General features: G+C 38.3%; 1 protein-coding gene across 3 annotated transcripts; it reads left to right on the top strand.

Moving 5' to 3' along the window:
- The first annotated feature begins 2,996 nt into the window (after positions 1-2,996).
- LOC144714124 (sucrose nonfermenting 4-like protein) lies at positions 2,997-16,102 on the top strand. Of its 3 annotated transcripts, none has more exons than XM_078588810.1 (13): positions 2,997-3,603; positions 3,883-3,970; positions 4,701-4,886; positions 9,993-10,127; positions 10,208-10,267; positions 12,178-12,294; positions 12,389-12,523; positions 12,851-12,995; positions 13,078-13,251; positions 13,698-13,761; positions 13,859-13,928; positions 14,921-15,038; positions 15,154-16,102. In XM_078588810.1, exons 1-13 carry the CDS (start codon positions 3,473-3,475, stop codon positions 15,243-15,245), a joined length of 1,515 nt encoding a protein of 504 aa, XP_078444936.1. In that variant the 5' UTR covers positions 2,997-3,472; the 3' UTR covers positions 15,246-16,102. The 3 variants fall into 3 exon arrangements, with proteins under 3 accessions (XP_078444936.1, XP_078444937.1, XP_078444938.1); XM_078588811.1 differs by having other exon boundaries at positions 2,998-3,603; positions 12,178-12,267; XM_078588812.1 differs by having other exon boundaries at positions 3,463-3,603; positions 4,759-4,886.
- Positions 16,103-16,337: the final 235 nt, after the last annotated feature.

The raw sequence follows: 16,337 nt of genomic DNA on the forward strand, positions 1-16,337 counted from the left end.
AGTACAAAGCGTATGTGTCATTGTCCCATAATATCTGTTTCTTTTTCTTTTTCTTTGACGATTCATTTCATAAAATGACTGAAAATTGAAAATTTATTGAGTGGTTTAATGCAAGATAGCTCATGTATTGATTATTAAATTAATATGAATTAAACCATCCAAGTGTTGATATTTTTCAGTAGTTAGCTTCTATTCTGATTGGGGGCAAGGAGTGTAATGAGGATAAAATATAAGTGCAACTTCGGGCAAAAGTGCCTTAAAAATATTGAACATCGTCATGGTAATGTTATGATTCCTTTGGCTAATAATGTGTAAATATATATAAAAATAATTTTTTTTGAACAAAATCATATATATATATATGCATCATGTGAATCAGGAAAACCACATCTAAGCCTACAAATCTACAATTGCATTGTTTTATTTTTTAATTGATATGAATGACTACCGTGAAAGAATATAATTCAACATACTTACGAAACTTAAGTATGGATATAACTTTCATTCCTTCCATGATAATCATTGTTTTCTGCCTAAATTATTTGGATATGAATCTCACGCATTAATGCAGAATGATAGATTAGCAAATAAAGTATACTTGGTATTACGATATGTATGTTGGAGAAACGGATGAAAATCTTATAAATATATATATTTTATTTCAAAATAAAATATATATTTTATAAGGTAAATATCAACCAATTGAGATATCCTAAATAGTTCTAGCCCATTACTTAATAGGTAAATAGTAAATGAACACGTGCATTGGTTATAATAACTGTTCTCCTCACATCTGATTAATAAAATTATTAAAAATAAAATAATCCCAAATATTGAAATCCACAAATATTATTGAATATATTTATAAAATCTAACTCTCTACCGGGATTAGATTATTGTAACAAATTAGATTATTGTAATATATTTATAAACTCTGAATATATTTATGCAATAATGCCAACCAATTCATAAATAAACACACACACATATACATCCTTTTATAAAATTTAAGTTATATTATTTTAGTTATTAATTTTAATCAGCAGACAATTATGTGGCCTTCATTGCCAAACAAGGGCTTCATTATCAGTGATCCTGCCCAGGACCATTATTGTCACAAATTTGTGGCATCAGAATTGTTACACACTGACTCCCCGTTGACTAATGTGATTATCTATGTTTTTATGCAGCCAATCACATGGTGATGCAACATATTTTCTTATGGGTATGTCGCATGATGTATCGTGGATCTCAACTAATGTGCCATTGGATGAGCATTGTAAGGTGGAATAACCAAATATTTCATGCACTATGGCACACCCAATATTGGTGGGCTATGAGGCATGCTTTAAGCCTCTTAAATGTATGTCCTACTGGATCCCAAGGGATTTTATGTTCTTTATTTTTCCAAGGGATTTGTGGAATGCATTTTAAGAGTCCAAAAAAATTATAAAAATTAGCAAATGTAGAATATGAAAAGGAACTTATTAATCTAATTATCTTACTTTAATGCAATAGTTTTTTAAAACAGTGTAATGTATCATTTTAGATCATTTTCCCCCAGAATATTTTTCATGTTATCTGGTTAATGACAATGATTAGGGAGGCTTGTTTTTGAGGGCCCCTCACATGTTATAGATAAGTCATGAGGTCTAGATCCAACCTTGCTCAACTCTACTGAAATTAGCCTTGATGCATCATTTTCTATGTGGGTCCCACCTGTCCCATGGTCATCAACCATGGATTCGAGTCTTAATGAAGGGTCAGGAACCAAACTATAGAGAAACTTCATTTCAGTGTAATGAATAAACGCCGGCAATTGAGATTAAAAGTCAAGTAAAATTTGAAGTCATAATCATCACTATCTAAGTGCACATATATAATAGATTACCATTGTTCCCATGTGGAAGCATCAATGCTCAAGAAAAAATATGATTTCTTCCACCACCATGAAATTGTTTTTGGTTTTTATATGGCCTTGGGGATTACAGACTTCACACTATGCAATCTCTTTGGTCAGAAAAAAAACTCGACCATAGTTCATATTTTATCTGATGTGGTTTACGGAGGCTTTTGCATTTAATAACTTAATATTTAAAAACATATCTATCCAACAATATAAAAAGCTAAAACAATTTAAAATTTTTTAAAAAACTTTTAAAAGGAAAATAAGGAAAATATTGTGGAAACTTTTGATTAGCTTTCAACATGAGACATGGAACATACATATGGCTCATGTTTTTGAGATAGAATGAAAATTGATATATTAACATTTGTTAATAAACTTAACATTATTTTATACCAACTTGAGCATAAATTCCCCTATCAATATACAAAGTTTTAAAATATCCAACGAATGCTTGTACCACAGCCAATAGAAACAAATTTTATTTCATATTAAATAATGAATGATACAAAATCAGGTAATAAAGCTTTATTGGCAGCATCAATATTTAAAGCTCAGCTTTCTTGCTTAGTCGTACAGACTATTCAAACCTTATGAAATATAGATACTCTTCGGGTAAACCCTTCTGAACCTTGGAAAATAATCTAAAGATGATGTAAGACACATCAAGCTCTAAGAAATCAAGTAATCATTTACAATCTTAAATTTTCAATTACATGCATGCGCATTGAGCCAATTATATCAACATTTTTTTTTTCTGAAAATGCTTCAGCATGATATCAATTCATTTGACTCAGTTCTGCCCATGCATATAATTGAATCATTACATGAATTGTACTAAGGAAAAAAAACACACACACTGAGTGAAAATATGAGAAATGATAATGTAAGTATTTATGAGTAAAAATGAATACTGTAACTCATAGTCTTATATTCAATCTAACATACTATAGTTTAAATAAAAGAATTTAAAAAAAAGCCACAAGTCTTCCAAACTAGAGTCTGTCAGATTAGATTTGAACGGTCAGGATGAAGTTGCTGTCTCCGTCTTCCCCCCTTCATCAATCGTCTTCGATCTCTATCTTTGGGCTATTTTTTCTCCCGTTTCGCATCGCTCTTTCCTTCTTGGAACGGAGTTCTTCCTAGCGATTATTGTTCCCACTTTTTCGGAAGCGGTTCCTGAGGGAAAAGTTGAGATTTTTTTTCGATTTTTCCTTCAAATCCGGGGTTTTTAGCCCGACCCGGTTGAGCTACGAGCGAGCTGGTGATCTGGGCGAGATGGGTTCTTCCCAAATTGGGGGATCTTTACCAAAGTGAAGTGAAGATCTTGCTTCCTCTGATCAAGTTGGACGGAGTTCTGATGAGGTTTTGGGATTTTCAGAAGTCTATCTTTTGTGGAATGGGATGTGTTCTTCCTTCTTCTGGGTATTCATGAACTCTCCTGAAGAAGAAAATTTCCGAGGCAGGAAATGGTTGTTCAAATCGGGGGCATTGGAAACGTCTTTGAAAGTGTGAATATTCCGAGGAATTCTTGGGCTCTTCTTGTCTGGGAAAATCTTTGAAGAGATGATGTTTTCTTCGGAGACAGAATTAGAAGGTCAAAATGGCAGTGGAGCTCTGGCCAGTGTGCTCATACCAACGCGGTTTTTTTGGCCCTATGGTGGAAGACGGGTCTTCCTTACCGGTTCTTTCACCAGGTCAGCTTTTTGGTATCTTCCGATGAATTTTCATCTAATGTTTTTGTTATTATAAGAGGTTATTACGCTTGCATGATGGTAGGCTTTGTTCAGCGGTGAATTCTTTGTTATGGGTCATGGCTTTTATTGATGGGATAAATCGGATGGATTGAAGAGTTCACTTTTCTTCGAGTTTTTCATAATTTTGTTTTGATTTTTTGGAAGAGATGAGAGTTAGTGAATTGGATTAAAAAAAATGTCAATTTTAATTTCCTAAAAAAATTGTTGGATTATTTTTAGGTGGTCTGAACACTTGCCTATGTCTCCTATGGAAGGATGCCCCACGGTGTTTCAGACCATATGCAGCTTAACGCCGGGGTTCCATCAGGTGATAATTCTGCACAATTTGATATTATCTGCATGCTTTAATTTGGAGTCATTAGAGTGATCTGATGTAACTTTTATTGTAAAGATAAAATCACATTGGAAAGTAGAATACATTCTTATGTTGGACAATGACGATCGATGATGAAGAATCGTCATCGTACATATCATCTAGTCTTTATCTCGTCAACATCTTGTCGTTTGTCTCGCACTGAAAACAAAGGACAAATTTAAGGATGACGATGGTGATGAATTCATCATCATACGCCAAACCAATTGGAAAGATGATTCTAGGGGGTGTTAAAAACTCCATCATGGTGACTATGATGATGGGATTTTGTTTACATCTCAGTAGCAGGGTGGCAGAAGGAAATCCTGCATGTAATGAAAATCGATATAAGCGCCTCATAAGTTCAAAAAGGGTGACACAGTCATTGATTGTGCTAAGAGGCACCTGTTTCTTGATTAAGCCCTAATTTTTCTGACTTAAATTTCTGGCATCCTTCTATTTCAAGCCGGTTCCTCCAGACCCGAGAAGATTGGTGCCCGATTTTTATTTTGATATAACGTCAGAACTTATGAATTTTTTTTTATCTTTTGGAAATTTTTTAAAGATGAATATTCTGATTTCTGAGACGTTATTAAGTCGATTTTTGTGATTGTGGTAATAATATCGCATTCATTATACTTTTTCCGTTAAATGGCCTATCATTTTTCATACTTTTGAATTGCAGTACAAATTTTTTGTTGACGGGGAATGGAGACATGATGAGCGGCAGCCGTTTATTACAGGAAATTATGGGATAGTAAATACTGTACTTCTAACAAGGGACCCCGACCCACTTCCTCCACTGTCTATTCCTGGCACACCCCCCAATGGGGCAAACATGGATGTGGATAATGAGACATTTCAGCGAGTGGTATATTGACCTTTCATTTTCTTTGTTTAAAAGAAACTTGAATTTTATTTTTATCATCACTTGGTTATTAAGAAATGCTTGATTGCTTCAAAGAGTTTGACATTATCGGAACGTTTTTATTGTTAGTTAATACGCATCATTCTGAATAGCTTCATGGAATCATTATGCACTCTATGTCTTTGGACCTTGTAATTGAATTTTCTTGTTTGCCCCCTGATGATGACTTCGTGGTTTCAATGAACACACCCAGCTTCAGAGTCGAACATCTGAGATAAAGCTCCAGGAAGTCTGATGGGCTCCTCGCACAATGGAAGGCTGCATTGACAACAAGCAGAGAGAGATGTAAAACTAAAGTTGCTTCTCCATAATATTCCTCCGTCTGGCACTTCCCTGTGTCTTGAAATATATCTTTCCCAACAAAAGTCGAAATGAGCAAAAGATCGAAAGACCACTTTCCTATCCCATTCATCCTTTATTAAAACAAGGGAAGGAGTGTCCCTGTGCTGGCGATGGTAAATAATGGTGGGTCTCCTATCAAAGTCCCTTGACAAATGCCATTTGTGCTGAAGATGACACAAAACAATGCGGACTATTTTGTTTTCAGTCTTCTCCTTGATCTCAATGTGTTTTTGTCGGGTCATACTGCTCTGCATTGGTATCAATGTCGATAACCAACTTGTTATCATGATAAAAGACAACTTGTGAAATTCAGATCCGGACTGCCTTGATCGGATCTACCTTTCAAAGTCCCTGAAGCATAGCTCAATAATCCTCTCTGATTTTGTGTGATCTCCCCTGTCTCTCTTCACAAAAAATCGCTCAATAATTGGATTCTGCTCTGGACCTGGAAACTACTTGTTTCTTCTTACTCCACCAAGAGGCTAAGTTCCTTCAAATAGATGACATATAATTTTTTGTTAACCATGATCATGTTGGACCCCGAAGTGTGGACTGGTGGAGGAAGATGGGGCTGCTTCATGGGTATAGCTTTATTGTAGGGGGCCAAAGTTGACTACTGGGGGAGCTCAAGCATGGTACAACTCCGGTCAGTATCAATCAAGAAAATCCAACATCCATAGAATCACGTTGCAGGAGAGTGGACAAGGAATTAGGACCTGGGCGCCAACCGAATGCCAGTATTGACTTCAGGTCATTCAAATCTTGATATTATGTTGGAGTGGACGTCCTTTTTTATGGAGTCACTCCTTGTCAAGTCCGTGCTCCCTGAGAGGCACATGCACCTTGAGTGATACATGAGTTGTGACTGGCTCTCTTCTTGTGGTTCCTCATATGATTCCAGGGGAGGATTGCATCAAAGCACAATCATTTTCTGCTTCTATAATAATGTCCAAACATGAGGATGGTTGGGCTTTTGGAAGTTGAACAATCTCTTGATCTGTTCAGGGTCTTAACAGCTAGCCAAGTGATCCTGAATGGTTGGCATCATTGTACACTTCCACTGTCAGCATAATTGTACTCGTCTGTCGTGACCTGAAGCACCATTCAAGGAAATTACTACCAGATAGGTGATATGATCCCCATTGTATCTTGTGTATTTTTGTCATTTTCCACTGTGCATGAATAACTTTTAAATGAGGCAGCCAAGAAGTAGTCAATGAGTTTTTTGGGCTCCCGTATCTCTTTCCAGTGTGTTGTTCATTCTGCCGGTATCACTTTTCCTCTGCTGATGATCTTTCCTGCTCTCCCCTCCCTTTGAGTTCCAGATGACGACCATACTGCTGGTTCTCCTCCTCTATTCCTATCTTCTATGATAAGAACTCTTATTTTCTTATCAATAGGATGCCAGAAGATGCACTTCCGTTGGATCATGCTCAACTGTCTGAACAAACGACCACAACAAATGCTGTATCTGGTAGTGTTTGGGTCAGCCCAAGATATCCCTTATCTTTTCACTATTTCTGGGCAGCTATGGCATGGCAGGTTTGCCCATTAATACACTTGTTCTGTGCTTTTTCCCTAGTATTAAAAACGGGGATCCTATTTAGTCTGAAACAAGGAGTTGCCTGTAGGTGAATCTCGTGGGTGGATCATTTGACTCAAAGTTCATGCTGTCTTGGAAGTGTGATATGTTCTTCACACGCAAGTATCAGAGTCGAAGAAAGAGACAGAGAAAATCAGTTACTGAGTCGTGCAGGGCCGCATGTGAGAGATCCTTTAAAGGGCAACTTGAGTGGGAAATGGTGGAAGGTGTTTATTTTCAAGATTGAAGCGGTCGAGGGACTGGAGGCCAGAGCAGCGGGAGTCCGCGGCCGGAGAGTAGAAGATCGATCAGGAGATAGATCTTCTCTACATCTATCTTCTTTCTGTTGAGTGACATTGTTACCGATTGCTATCGTTTGGAGGCGAGTATTGATAAGTACACAAGGAATTGAAGTTCAAAGTGTTATTTAAAATTTGCCATGGGATGACGATACACTGTTGGTGTATCAAAATGTCTGGCCTTTTCGCTGCTGCTTGTTTTCCACATTCCTTGGCCTGTAAAGTAAGAACATAGACTTTCCTGGGCTGCTGAACTTGTTTGAAAATTTTCAAGAATTCTCCTATATGTGCCGCTTTTCTTGGAATATGACTATTGGACATTATCCCTGGGATCATGATACGAACCTTGGTCAAGGTTTGTGTTAGATCATGTGGTCCAAATGAGGCCCATTATTAGACATTGTGTCATGTATTATTGGGCCCGATCAGAGGCTTCTTATGACTGATCCGTTAGACAGTCATAAGATATGACCGTTGATTCCAACGGTCATATTCCTCTTCGATCGTGAAAGCCCCAACGGTCGAATATGTAGTCCTTTTAAAAGGGACAATTGAAAATGTACTGGGTGGGCATTTTTGAGTGAATAAAAATTCTTTCTTCTTCTTCCTAAATCTCCTCTTCAATCTCCCGGAAATTACAGTTCCTATCTGAAGGAGGTTGGAGGACGAGGCAAGGTAGACGTTCCCGAGGTAGGAGAGATGAAACGGGAAGGATCGGGAGGAGGCCGAGCAGAGGGGATCGGCCGAGGATGAGCCGCCTGATGACGTGGTGAAGGGTTGACGCTCGCGGGGACGGGGATCGTCGGAGACTAGAAGAGAACCAAACGGTAAGGGTAGGGATCGGATTGGAGGGGGGCCATCTGAAGATCCGGTGAGAGGATCACAGGATTGGGGATTGCTGGACGGTCAAGGGGACAGGACAGTGACAGGGAGGAACGAGAAAGTGAGCCAAGAGGCCAATCTTACCTTCAGTCTTGACTGCCCTCCTCAAGGGAGGGCTACACATATTTATAAGGAAATGAAGCAATCTACCCTAAACATGAGATGACTAAAGTGCCCCTAATGGGCTAAAATGCCTAAGATACCATATCACCTTTCTGAATCTGACCTGAGTTCATGCTCAGACTCTGCCGTTCTGCTGTAGAGTTGAACAGGGGTGTCCTCGTGAACTGGTCTTGGATTATTTTTCTATGTGAAGAAAACATGAGAAATGGTTTTTGGTGCCTTTGGACAAATGTCAATCCACTTTTCCCTTCCATCGCAATTCCAAAGCCTCAACCAGATTTGGTATCCTCCCAGTGAAGATTCTGACACCTGAGATTCTCACACTGCTTCATTTTTATGCTTCCTCTCCTCAGAGTATGGGGTCTTAGCAGGCTAGTTTTGATTACTTCCCCTCCATTTAGCCTTCAACTTACTGGCAAAGGACATTACTGTGTCTTCTCCTATCTCGGCTTGGACTGCTTAGCATTTAAATCATATGTCCTCCAGTCATTGTGTTGCTTGGAGGAATTCTTGTGGATTTCTTTCAGCAATACCTTTACTGACTCTTCGTAGAGAAAATCTGGGATCATAGTGTGTTGAATCTGCTGACGGATGAAAGCCTCCACAGACTTCGAGGTCTTGTCGTATCTGGAGAAATAGTGTACTCCAGCAGGTAATCCCCCAAGCCCCTACCAATGGTAGATGTTGACTCCTCTAAATTTCATCTTGATATCTCAGAACACAACAAAGACCCTCTCAATAACTCTGTGCACAGTTCATATGGTTCTGATACCATGGTTCTTTAACTGTGCTCCTTCGTAAAATTCTATCTCTGACGGCATAGAACTTAGAGGCCAAATATGAATGAATGCTTCTTCAGCTCTCCATGCATTGTAACCTAGATTGGTTATATCTGTGAGCTCCGTTGTCAGCTGCTCCTCCAGATCTCTTCTACGAAGCGTCAGTTCTGTATATTGTTCGCACAGGTAAAAATTCTTTCCATTGAAGTGAACTTTCTGTTGGATTTTGGGCAGGAAGATGAGGGCTCTCTCAATGCTCTGAAGATATGTCATGGGTGGAAGGTGTTTTATCTTGGATGCAAGATTCTTGATCGTCTCCTGATGTCAATACAGTTTCTTGTTGGCTAGTCCTCTGGTGCCCTGATGCCAGAAGCAAGTGGGATGTACTATGATATGAACCTTGATCTAAATTCGTACCAGGACGGGGGGAAAAAGAGACAAGTAGATGTTCAATGGGTTGGAGAGTAGACTGGGAATGAGTAGAAGAGAGGTTGAACGGAGGAGGCAGAGATTGATCAGGAACGAGCCACCCTGAAGATGTGGTGAAGCAGAGATGATCACGAGGGAGGGGGATTGTGCAGGGAGAGACTGGACTTAGAGATGGAGGGGAGAGGGAACAAGCAACTTCAACTTCATTGTTACTTCTTGACTGCTCTCCGTGAGGGAGGGCAGCCTAAAGTATGCCTCCTATATTTAAAATCAATCATAGGCCCTTCTTTTTGGACACCTTCTAGATTATAAAAGCTAACTCATGTAGAAATGCCGCACCTGTTGTTTCCTGCGTTTGTGCCAGATGAAATGAACTTTTTGTTGTTTCATGATCTCTTTCAGCGATCTTTGTCATCGTTTAGTAGATGAAAATAAAATTTCATGATCACGTTAATACGGTTGGTTTCCTTCTGATTATGATTATGTTCGAGTGACATACTGGATTGATTAAGTTGATTTGTTTATTTCTTTAATTTTTTGTTTTTGCATTCTTGCGTTATTAGATGAATGTACTCATGTTCTCCTTCATTTTTGTACCTTCTTTACCAATCAGGTCACGGTATCAGGTGGAATCAGACAGGTTGATCCCCGTAGGTTGTCGGATGCCGACATTAATTTGTCTCGCCATCGGATATCTACATTTTTATTTGCCCACACAGCTTATGAGTTGCTGCCCGACTCTGGGAAGGTCAAAATATGGCATCCTTTTTATCATACATTCCGATGACATTTGATTGTTTGTTCATATTTTACTTAATATTGTTTCAGGTTATTGCCCTTGATGTCAACTTGCCGGTGAAACAAGCATTCCATATCCTGTATGAGCAGGTGTGTTGAAACTCCATGAACCATAAAATCAGGAAATATTCTTGTTGGGACATGTACCAAAACGTATGTTAATTCTTTATTGGCCATTTGCTGCTCGTGAAAAATGGTTGATATTCACGGCATAGAGACAAACTCAGTGGGTATGACTCGAGCTGGTATGGAGACGGGTGAAAGCATTAAACAGAAAGAAAGAAAAATAAAACGAAAAGCCTCATATGAATTTGAATTTCTATCAAGCTGTTGAATATTTTTATATTTATTGGTGCGTCGAGGCACTAGGGTCGGAAAGAAAAGAACTTTCATTGATCTATTGAGCATAAAATAAAGCCTGTCAGAAATATATTATCCTAATTGAATGAAACAGTTCAGTCCATTGAACTTCCTCTGTGAAAATTTGCCCGCGTTTCATTCCTAAAATACGTTTATATATTCATAGTTTAACATTTTTATGTCAATTAAATAGTTGCTTGCAAATATTTGAGAATGATTCTGGGCTATGTTGTGTAGCTTCATCATGCTTAAATGGCGATTGAATAATTGTAGAATTGATTCGGCATGGAGGTGTTTTAATATCTGTCTGGGCAGATAAAGACGTATAAATTCAGTCAAATATTGGAGAAGAAGTCGGACTACTTTGATTTTTTCATATTTAGCCTTTTTGCATCCCTAAACATCTCCCCATCTCGCAGTGAACTACCTCTCATTTCTGGAGAAGTAGTTAAGTCTCTTTCGGAGGCAGGTACCTGTTTAACTGAGAGCTGAGAAACTTGCTTCCTGGCACCCCATCTGGAATGTCGCATTCATCCTCATTGGTTTGGTTGTTGATGATCTAGGGCAAGAAAATCTCAATCGCTGGATAGTTGTTTGTGGGGTCGGAGAACAATGATGAAGTCATCATCATCATCATCATCCGCACAGATTGTCATTGTTGCCACTTGTCTGCGGTCATTGTCATCTCCATCTTAGCTGCAGATGAATGACAAGGACAAAGATGACTTGGCAATTCTTTGAAAAAAAAAATTTCGTGGACACAGAGAGCGAGAGATTAGAGAGTCTCATATAGGGAAACAAAATATATTATACCATGTAAGAGGAGAGCTTTAGCTCTCTTCACATGTACCTTTGGGTGGTTACCGCTTTGTCAGGTGACTGGCTTAAATCATTTTTCAAAAAAAAATTATATTCATCATCTGTCATAATTAGTCTGCATCTTGGATGACAATGACGATGACGAGACACCATCATCATCCAATTCTGCGGATGAGTGATGATGAGGACAATGGGCAATTTTTTATAACGTCATCATGAAGTGTACGAAGATGTCTCGGCATTGTCCTGTAGGATGCTGGATCCTAATTGTTGCCCCATAGCAAGAGGGGCTGGGATTTTACCCTGATCAAGCCTTGTGTTCGTATTCATCTATGAAGATGATGAGTTATTCATCCTTGCTAGGATGACGATGACATTTTTGTCTCATCTTCTGAAGAATTTAACCACTCTCAGATGGGAGACGATGACAAAATCATCATTGTCATCGCCAGTTTATGGCAGGATGACGATGACAATTGACAATGACAATCTCTGCGAGCACCATTTTTGGGTTGGAAGCCTTGGCTCTTCCTGTGTTCAGAGTTGCTTTATCGGCTCATTCCCTTAAAAACTGTTTCCCATGTACTTATCCGAGTCCAATGTGCTTGAAAAGGTTTTCGATTCTGTAGATTTCAGAATTTCCTCGCTGCTTACTCTTACTGTCTGTCTTGACGTCATTCTAGGTTTTCAATGAGGGATCTCGTGTTCTTACTGCTAATTCTTTTCTTTCTCTCCTTTGGATTGATACCAGAGTGTTTCTGCATCATTAACTTTCCACTGGCGGTTATCTTTGATGTTGTGACGCTGTTTTATGCTTTCAGGGCATGCCCGTGGCTCCTTTGTGGGATTTCTCCCGCGGACAATTTGTTGGAATGCTCAGTGCGTTGGACTTTATTTTGATCCTTAAAGAGGTGTGCTTTGAATTCAGACATCAATGGGTTTCTCTCTATCTCTTGATTTCTCAACTTTTATTTTTTTGTGTTTTATTCATCCCCTTATTCTCATGAATTTAAAGCTTTATATTGATTTCAGCTGGGAAATCATGGCTCAAATCTTTCGGAGGAGGAACTTGAGGCGCATACAATCTCTGCGTGGAAAGAAGGGAAGCGCCAACTCCTTGGACAAGCTGATGGCCATGGTAGACAGATTCGGAGGGATTTAGTGCATGTAAGCTTGTCTAATTTCTGAAAACTGTTCTTTTCTTCACCCAAAACCATTAAAACTAAACCCTAACCCTAAATTCTAAACCCAAAACCCTTGATTCTAAACCCTAAACGATAATGCTAAGCCCTAAACCCAAAATTTGAAAATTTTGGTCTAGAGATTGCGCTCAAAATTGGGAGGACAGTCATGGGACTATCTGCTGACATTAAATTTGTAGATTTGATGTTCTAGCGGCTTTCTAATTTTTCATTGGTTTATATTGGTTTCTCTGGCAATCTTAACTTTATGCTTCTTAATTATTTATTGTTTGCGTTCTTTCTTTCGATGCAGATGGGTCCATGCGATACACTGGGGGAAATAGCTCGAAAGATTTTGCAGAATGAAATTGCTACGATCCCAATCATTCTTTCATCTCTGAAGGACGGGTCTTTTCCGCAATTATTGCACCTGGCATCGCTCTCAGGGATTCTGAAGTGTAAGCATTCCAATAATTGTGGTTTTTGGGAAAAAAATACCAAGAGATCATTGCTGAAGCCTTCTTTAACAATTATTTGTAGGTCTATGCAGACACTTCAGACATTCCTCTATCTCCCTTCCAATTCTTCAACAACCAATTTCTTCATTTCCTGTCGGCACTTGGGTTCCAAAAATTGGGGAAACAAATGCACGGCCTCTGGCGATGCTGCGATCAAACGCTTCCCTTAGCGCTGCTCTGTCTTTGCTCATTGAAGGTAATCTTATTGTTGAAGACACTTTTATGTTTACCTTAAAAATATACTCATCATTTTTAAGTATATGTATTCATATTCATGTCATATCTTCCTCATTTTACAATAGTAATATTATGGATTGGGATTTAATACCGAGGATCTAAAATCCTTTTGTATAAGAGGGTGATTCGGTCAAAATCAATAAGATACATACAATGCACCGTTTCTTGATTGAGGCTGATCGATACGAAGGACTTCCTGAAACTCATCAACTCTCAGTTCAGTCTTCAGGGCAGATGTTCAATGTATGTCTTATCATAATGGATCATGTATCTCTTGCCTTGTGAAAACCCTAACCCTAATTATTTCTGTTCGAAATATTCGGCTGATAATTGTGCTTCATCTTAGTTCACGTCTGCTGTGATCTCTTAATTCACTGATACTGAATATCTTGTTTGATTTTGCAGCTGGGGTAAGTTCGATACCTATTGTTGATGATAACGACGCGCTGGTGGATATATACTCTCGAAGGTAGAGGATGTCCGCCTATTCGTAATTGCTGCTCATAAGTTCTTGACCTAGGCCTCAATTTGTGATGAGTAGTTGAATTTTTTTGTACATATGGCAGTGATATCACTTCTTTAGCCAAGGACAAAGTTTATACTCAAGTTCACCTCGATCAGTTGAGCATCCATCAGGTGAAGCTCATCTCTATATAAATTTTAAATTTTGTATTCTTTTATCTTGTAATCTTTTTTAAAATCCAGAGAGAGAGTTGTTGGACTAACTAACATCTTGTTCTTTTTAAATCAAGAGAGACAGTTGGAACCAATTTCTTTATCATATTACCCTTTTTAAAATCGACCAAATTCTGTCATGTAACCTTTTTTTTAAAATAAAGAGACGAACACATTGATTCAGTGACAATTTTTATCATGGTACATTTTTCATACCAAGAGAGGAACACTGAAGTAATGACTGCGGTGATTTCTCTGTTTATTACACCAATTTCTTTATCGTAATGCAATTAAATAAATAGAAGGAACCATTGAACCTTGACTAAAAATTGGCGTCCCTTGTTGTCCCTACTAATTTACTAAGATAAATGTTTCAAATGAAGGGAAAAATATCGACCCAATGATAACCAATTCGATATTTTTTCATTAAGTCAAGAAAGGTCTTGTCTGATGAAACCTTTTAATTTCTTTATCATATTACCTCTTTCATATCATGAGAGAGATCTTGGTGAAATATATTTTTTTTAAAATCATGATTAATAAGCATTAACCTGATGGCTAACATGGCTTATCCCTTCGCCTGGTAGTTTTCTTTTCATGTAATATTTTCCAAATCTACTGAGATAAATAGTGATCCAATGGATGCTGACAAGGCGGCTTTTCTTACCAGATCTATTTTTGTTTCATTATTTTCTCAAATCATGATTAAAAAGCGTTAATTCTTCAAAAAAATGATTAAGAAGCATTAACCCAATGATTAACATGGTTTCCGAAATCTTTTGAGAGGAAATAATGATCCAAGGGATGCTGAATTTGGTAAGAAAATAATGATTAAGAAGTATTAATTTTTCTTTAATTATTTTCTCACATTATGATTAAGAAGTATTAATTTTTCAATAAAAATTTAAGGAACATTAACCCAATGATTAACATGATTTCGGTTGTCTACCCAGGCGCTACAACTGGGGCAAGACTCAAGCTCGACTATTGGTTTCTTCAATGGGCAGAGATGCCACATGTGCCTTCGCTCTGACCCTTTGCAGAAGGTGATGGAGAGGCTCGCTAATCCTGGTGAGTGATCTTCCCAAAATGCCACTCCCACTCTATAAGGTTCATATGTGATCTTAGAACCATCTTATGTGACAATTTTACTGCAAATAATCTCTGGGGGCATTTGTTTTTGTAGGCGTGAGGCGCATCGTTGTCGTTGAAGCAGGCAGCAAGCGCGTGGAGGGCATTGTTTCCCTTAGTGACATGTTCAGGTTCTTGCTCGGCTGAGGCCTTTTCTTTTTTAGCCAGATCCTTATGGCGATCCGCCGCATCTCATCTCTCTCTCTCTCCCTATATCTATCTATCTATCTATTAATCCATCTGTTTTGGTCCTTTTAGTGATCACCCTATCTCTCTATTTCTATCTCCATATCTCTATTTTGTTCATTTTAGTGATCCACCCGTCTCTATCTCTTCCCCTCTCTACCTCTCTGTTTCAATCCTTTTGGTGATCAACCCATCTCTCTATTTCTACCTCTACATCTATATTTTGATCATTTTGATGATCAAACCATCTCCCTATTTCTATCTCTTTATCTATATTTTGATCATTTTGGTGATCAACCCATCTCTCTATCTCTCTTTACTCCAATCATTTTGGTGATCCACCCATCTCTCTCTCCCCCCTTTCTCAACTTGTATAACTATATCTTTGTTTCGATCCTTTTCGTGATCCACCCTCTCATTCTCGCCATCTATTACTTTTCATCTCTCTATTTTGATCATTGTGGTGATCAACCCATCTCTCTATTTCTATCTCAATCTCTATTTCAATCCCTTTGGCGGTCTACCCCATGTCTCTCTCTTTATATATATATTCATATCCTTCTATCTCTCGCTCTCCTCATCTATTTATCTATCTATGAGGCGGGATCGGCTGGCTTTTATGAAAAACCAGGCTATTTTGCTCGGCAAAGGCGAAATCTTTCTCCTCTCTTCAGTTTTTTTGGTCAATGCCATTGTATTTCTGCCATCCTAATTCCACTTTGTTCATGCATGTATTATTAAGTGGATTGAACATATGTTGGGCACTTGCCCAATCCATTGTAACATATATATAGGTGAGCCTTATATGTATTTCAGCTGCCAAATATTTAGGGAGAGAGTGAATCTGGGCCAGGATGATCTGCATCTTCATGTACATTGGGCTTTTGCCCAATCCATTCTAACTTATATTTGTGAGCAATCATGTTCTTCAACTGCCAAAGTTAAGAGAGATGCAAGCCAGGGTTTAATACATCATTGTGTACATTGGGCCATTGCTTTATCCATGGAGTAACAAATCTCGATGAGCCTTATACATACTTCAGCTGTCTACTA

Source organism: Wolffia australiana, chromosome 17, assembly GCF_029677425.1.
Source record: "Wolffia australiana isolate 7733 chromosome 17, ASM2967742v1".
Taxonomy (NCBI): domain Eukaryota; kingdom Viridiplantae; phylum Streptophyta; class Magnoliopsida; order Alismatales; family Araceae; genus Wolffia; species Wolffia australiana.

Excerpts from the sequence above, each read along its gene's own strand:
- LOC144714124 (XM_078588810.1), top strand. The coding sequence starts at position 3,473 with ATGATGTTTTCTTCGGAGACAGAATTAGAAGGTCAAAATGGCAGTGGA. Across the intron at positions 12,524-12,850 it reads TTCGGAGGGATTTAGTGCAT|ATGGGTCCATGCGATACACT; the intron begins GTAAGCTTGTCT and ends CTTTCGATGCAG. Across the intron at positions 13,252-13,697 it reads TCTGTCTTTGCTCATTGAAG|CTGGGGTAAGTTCGATACCT; the intron begins GTAATCTTATTG and ends TTGATTTTGCAG.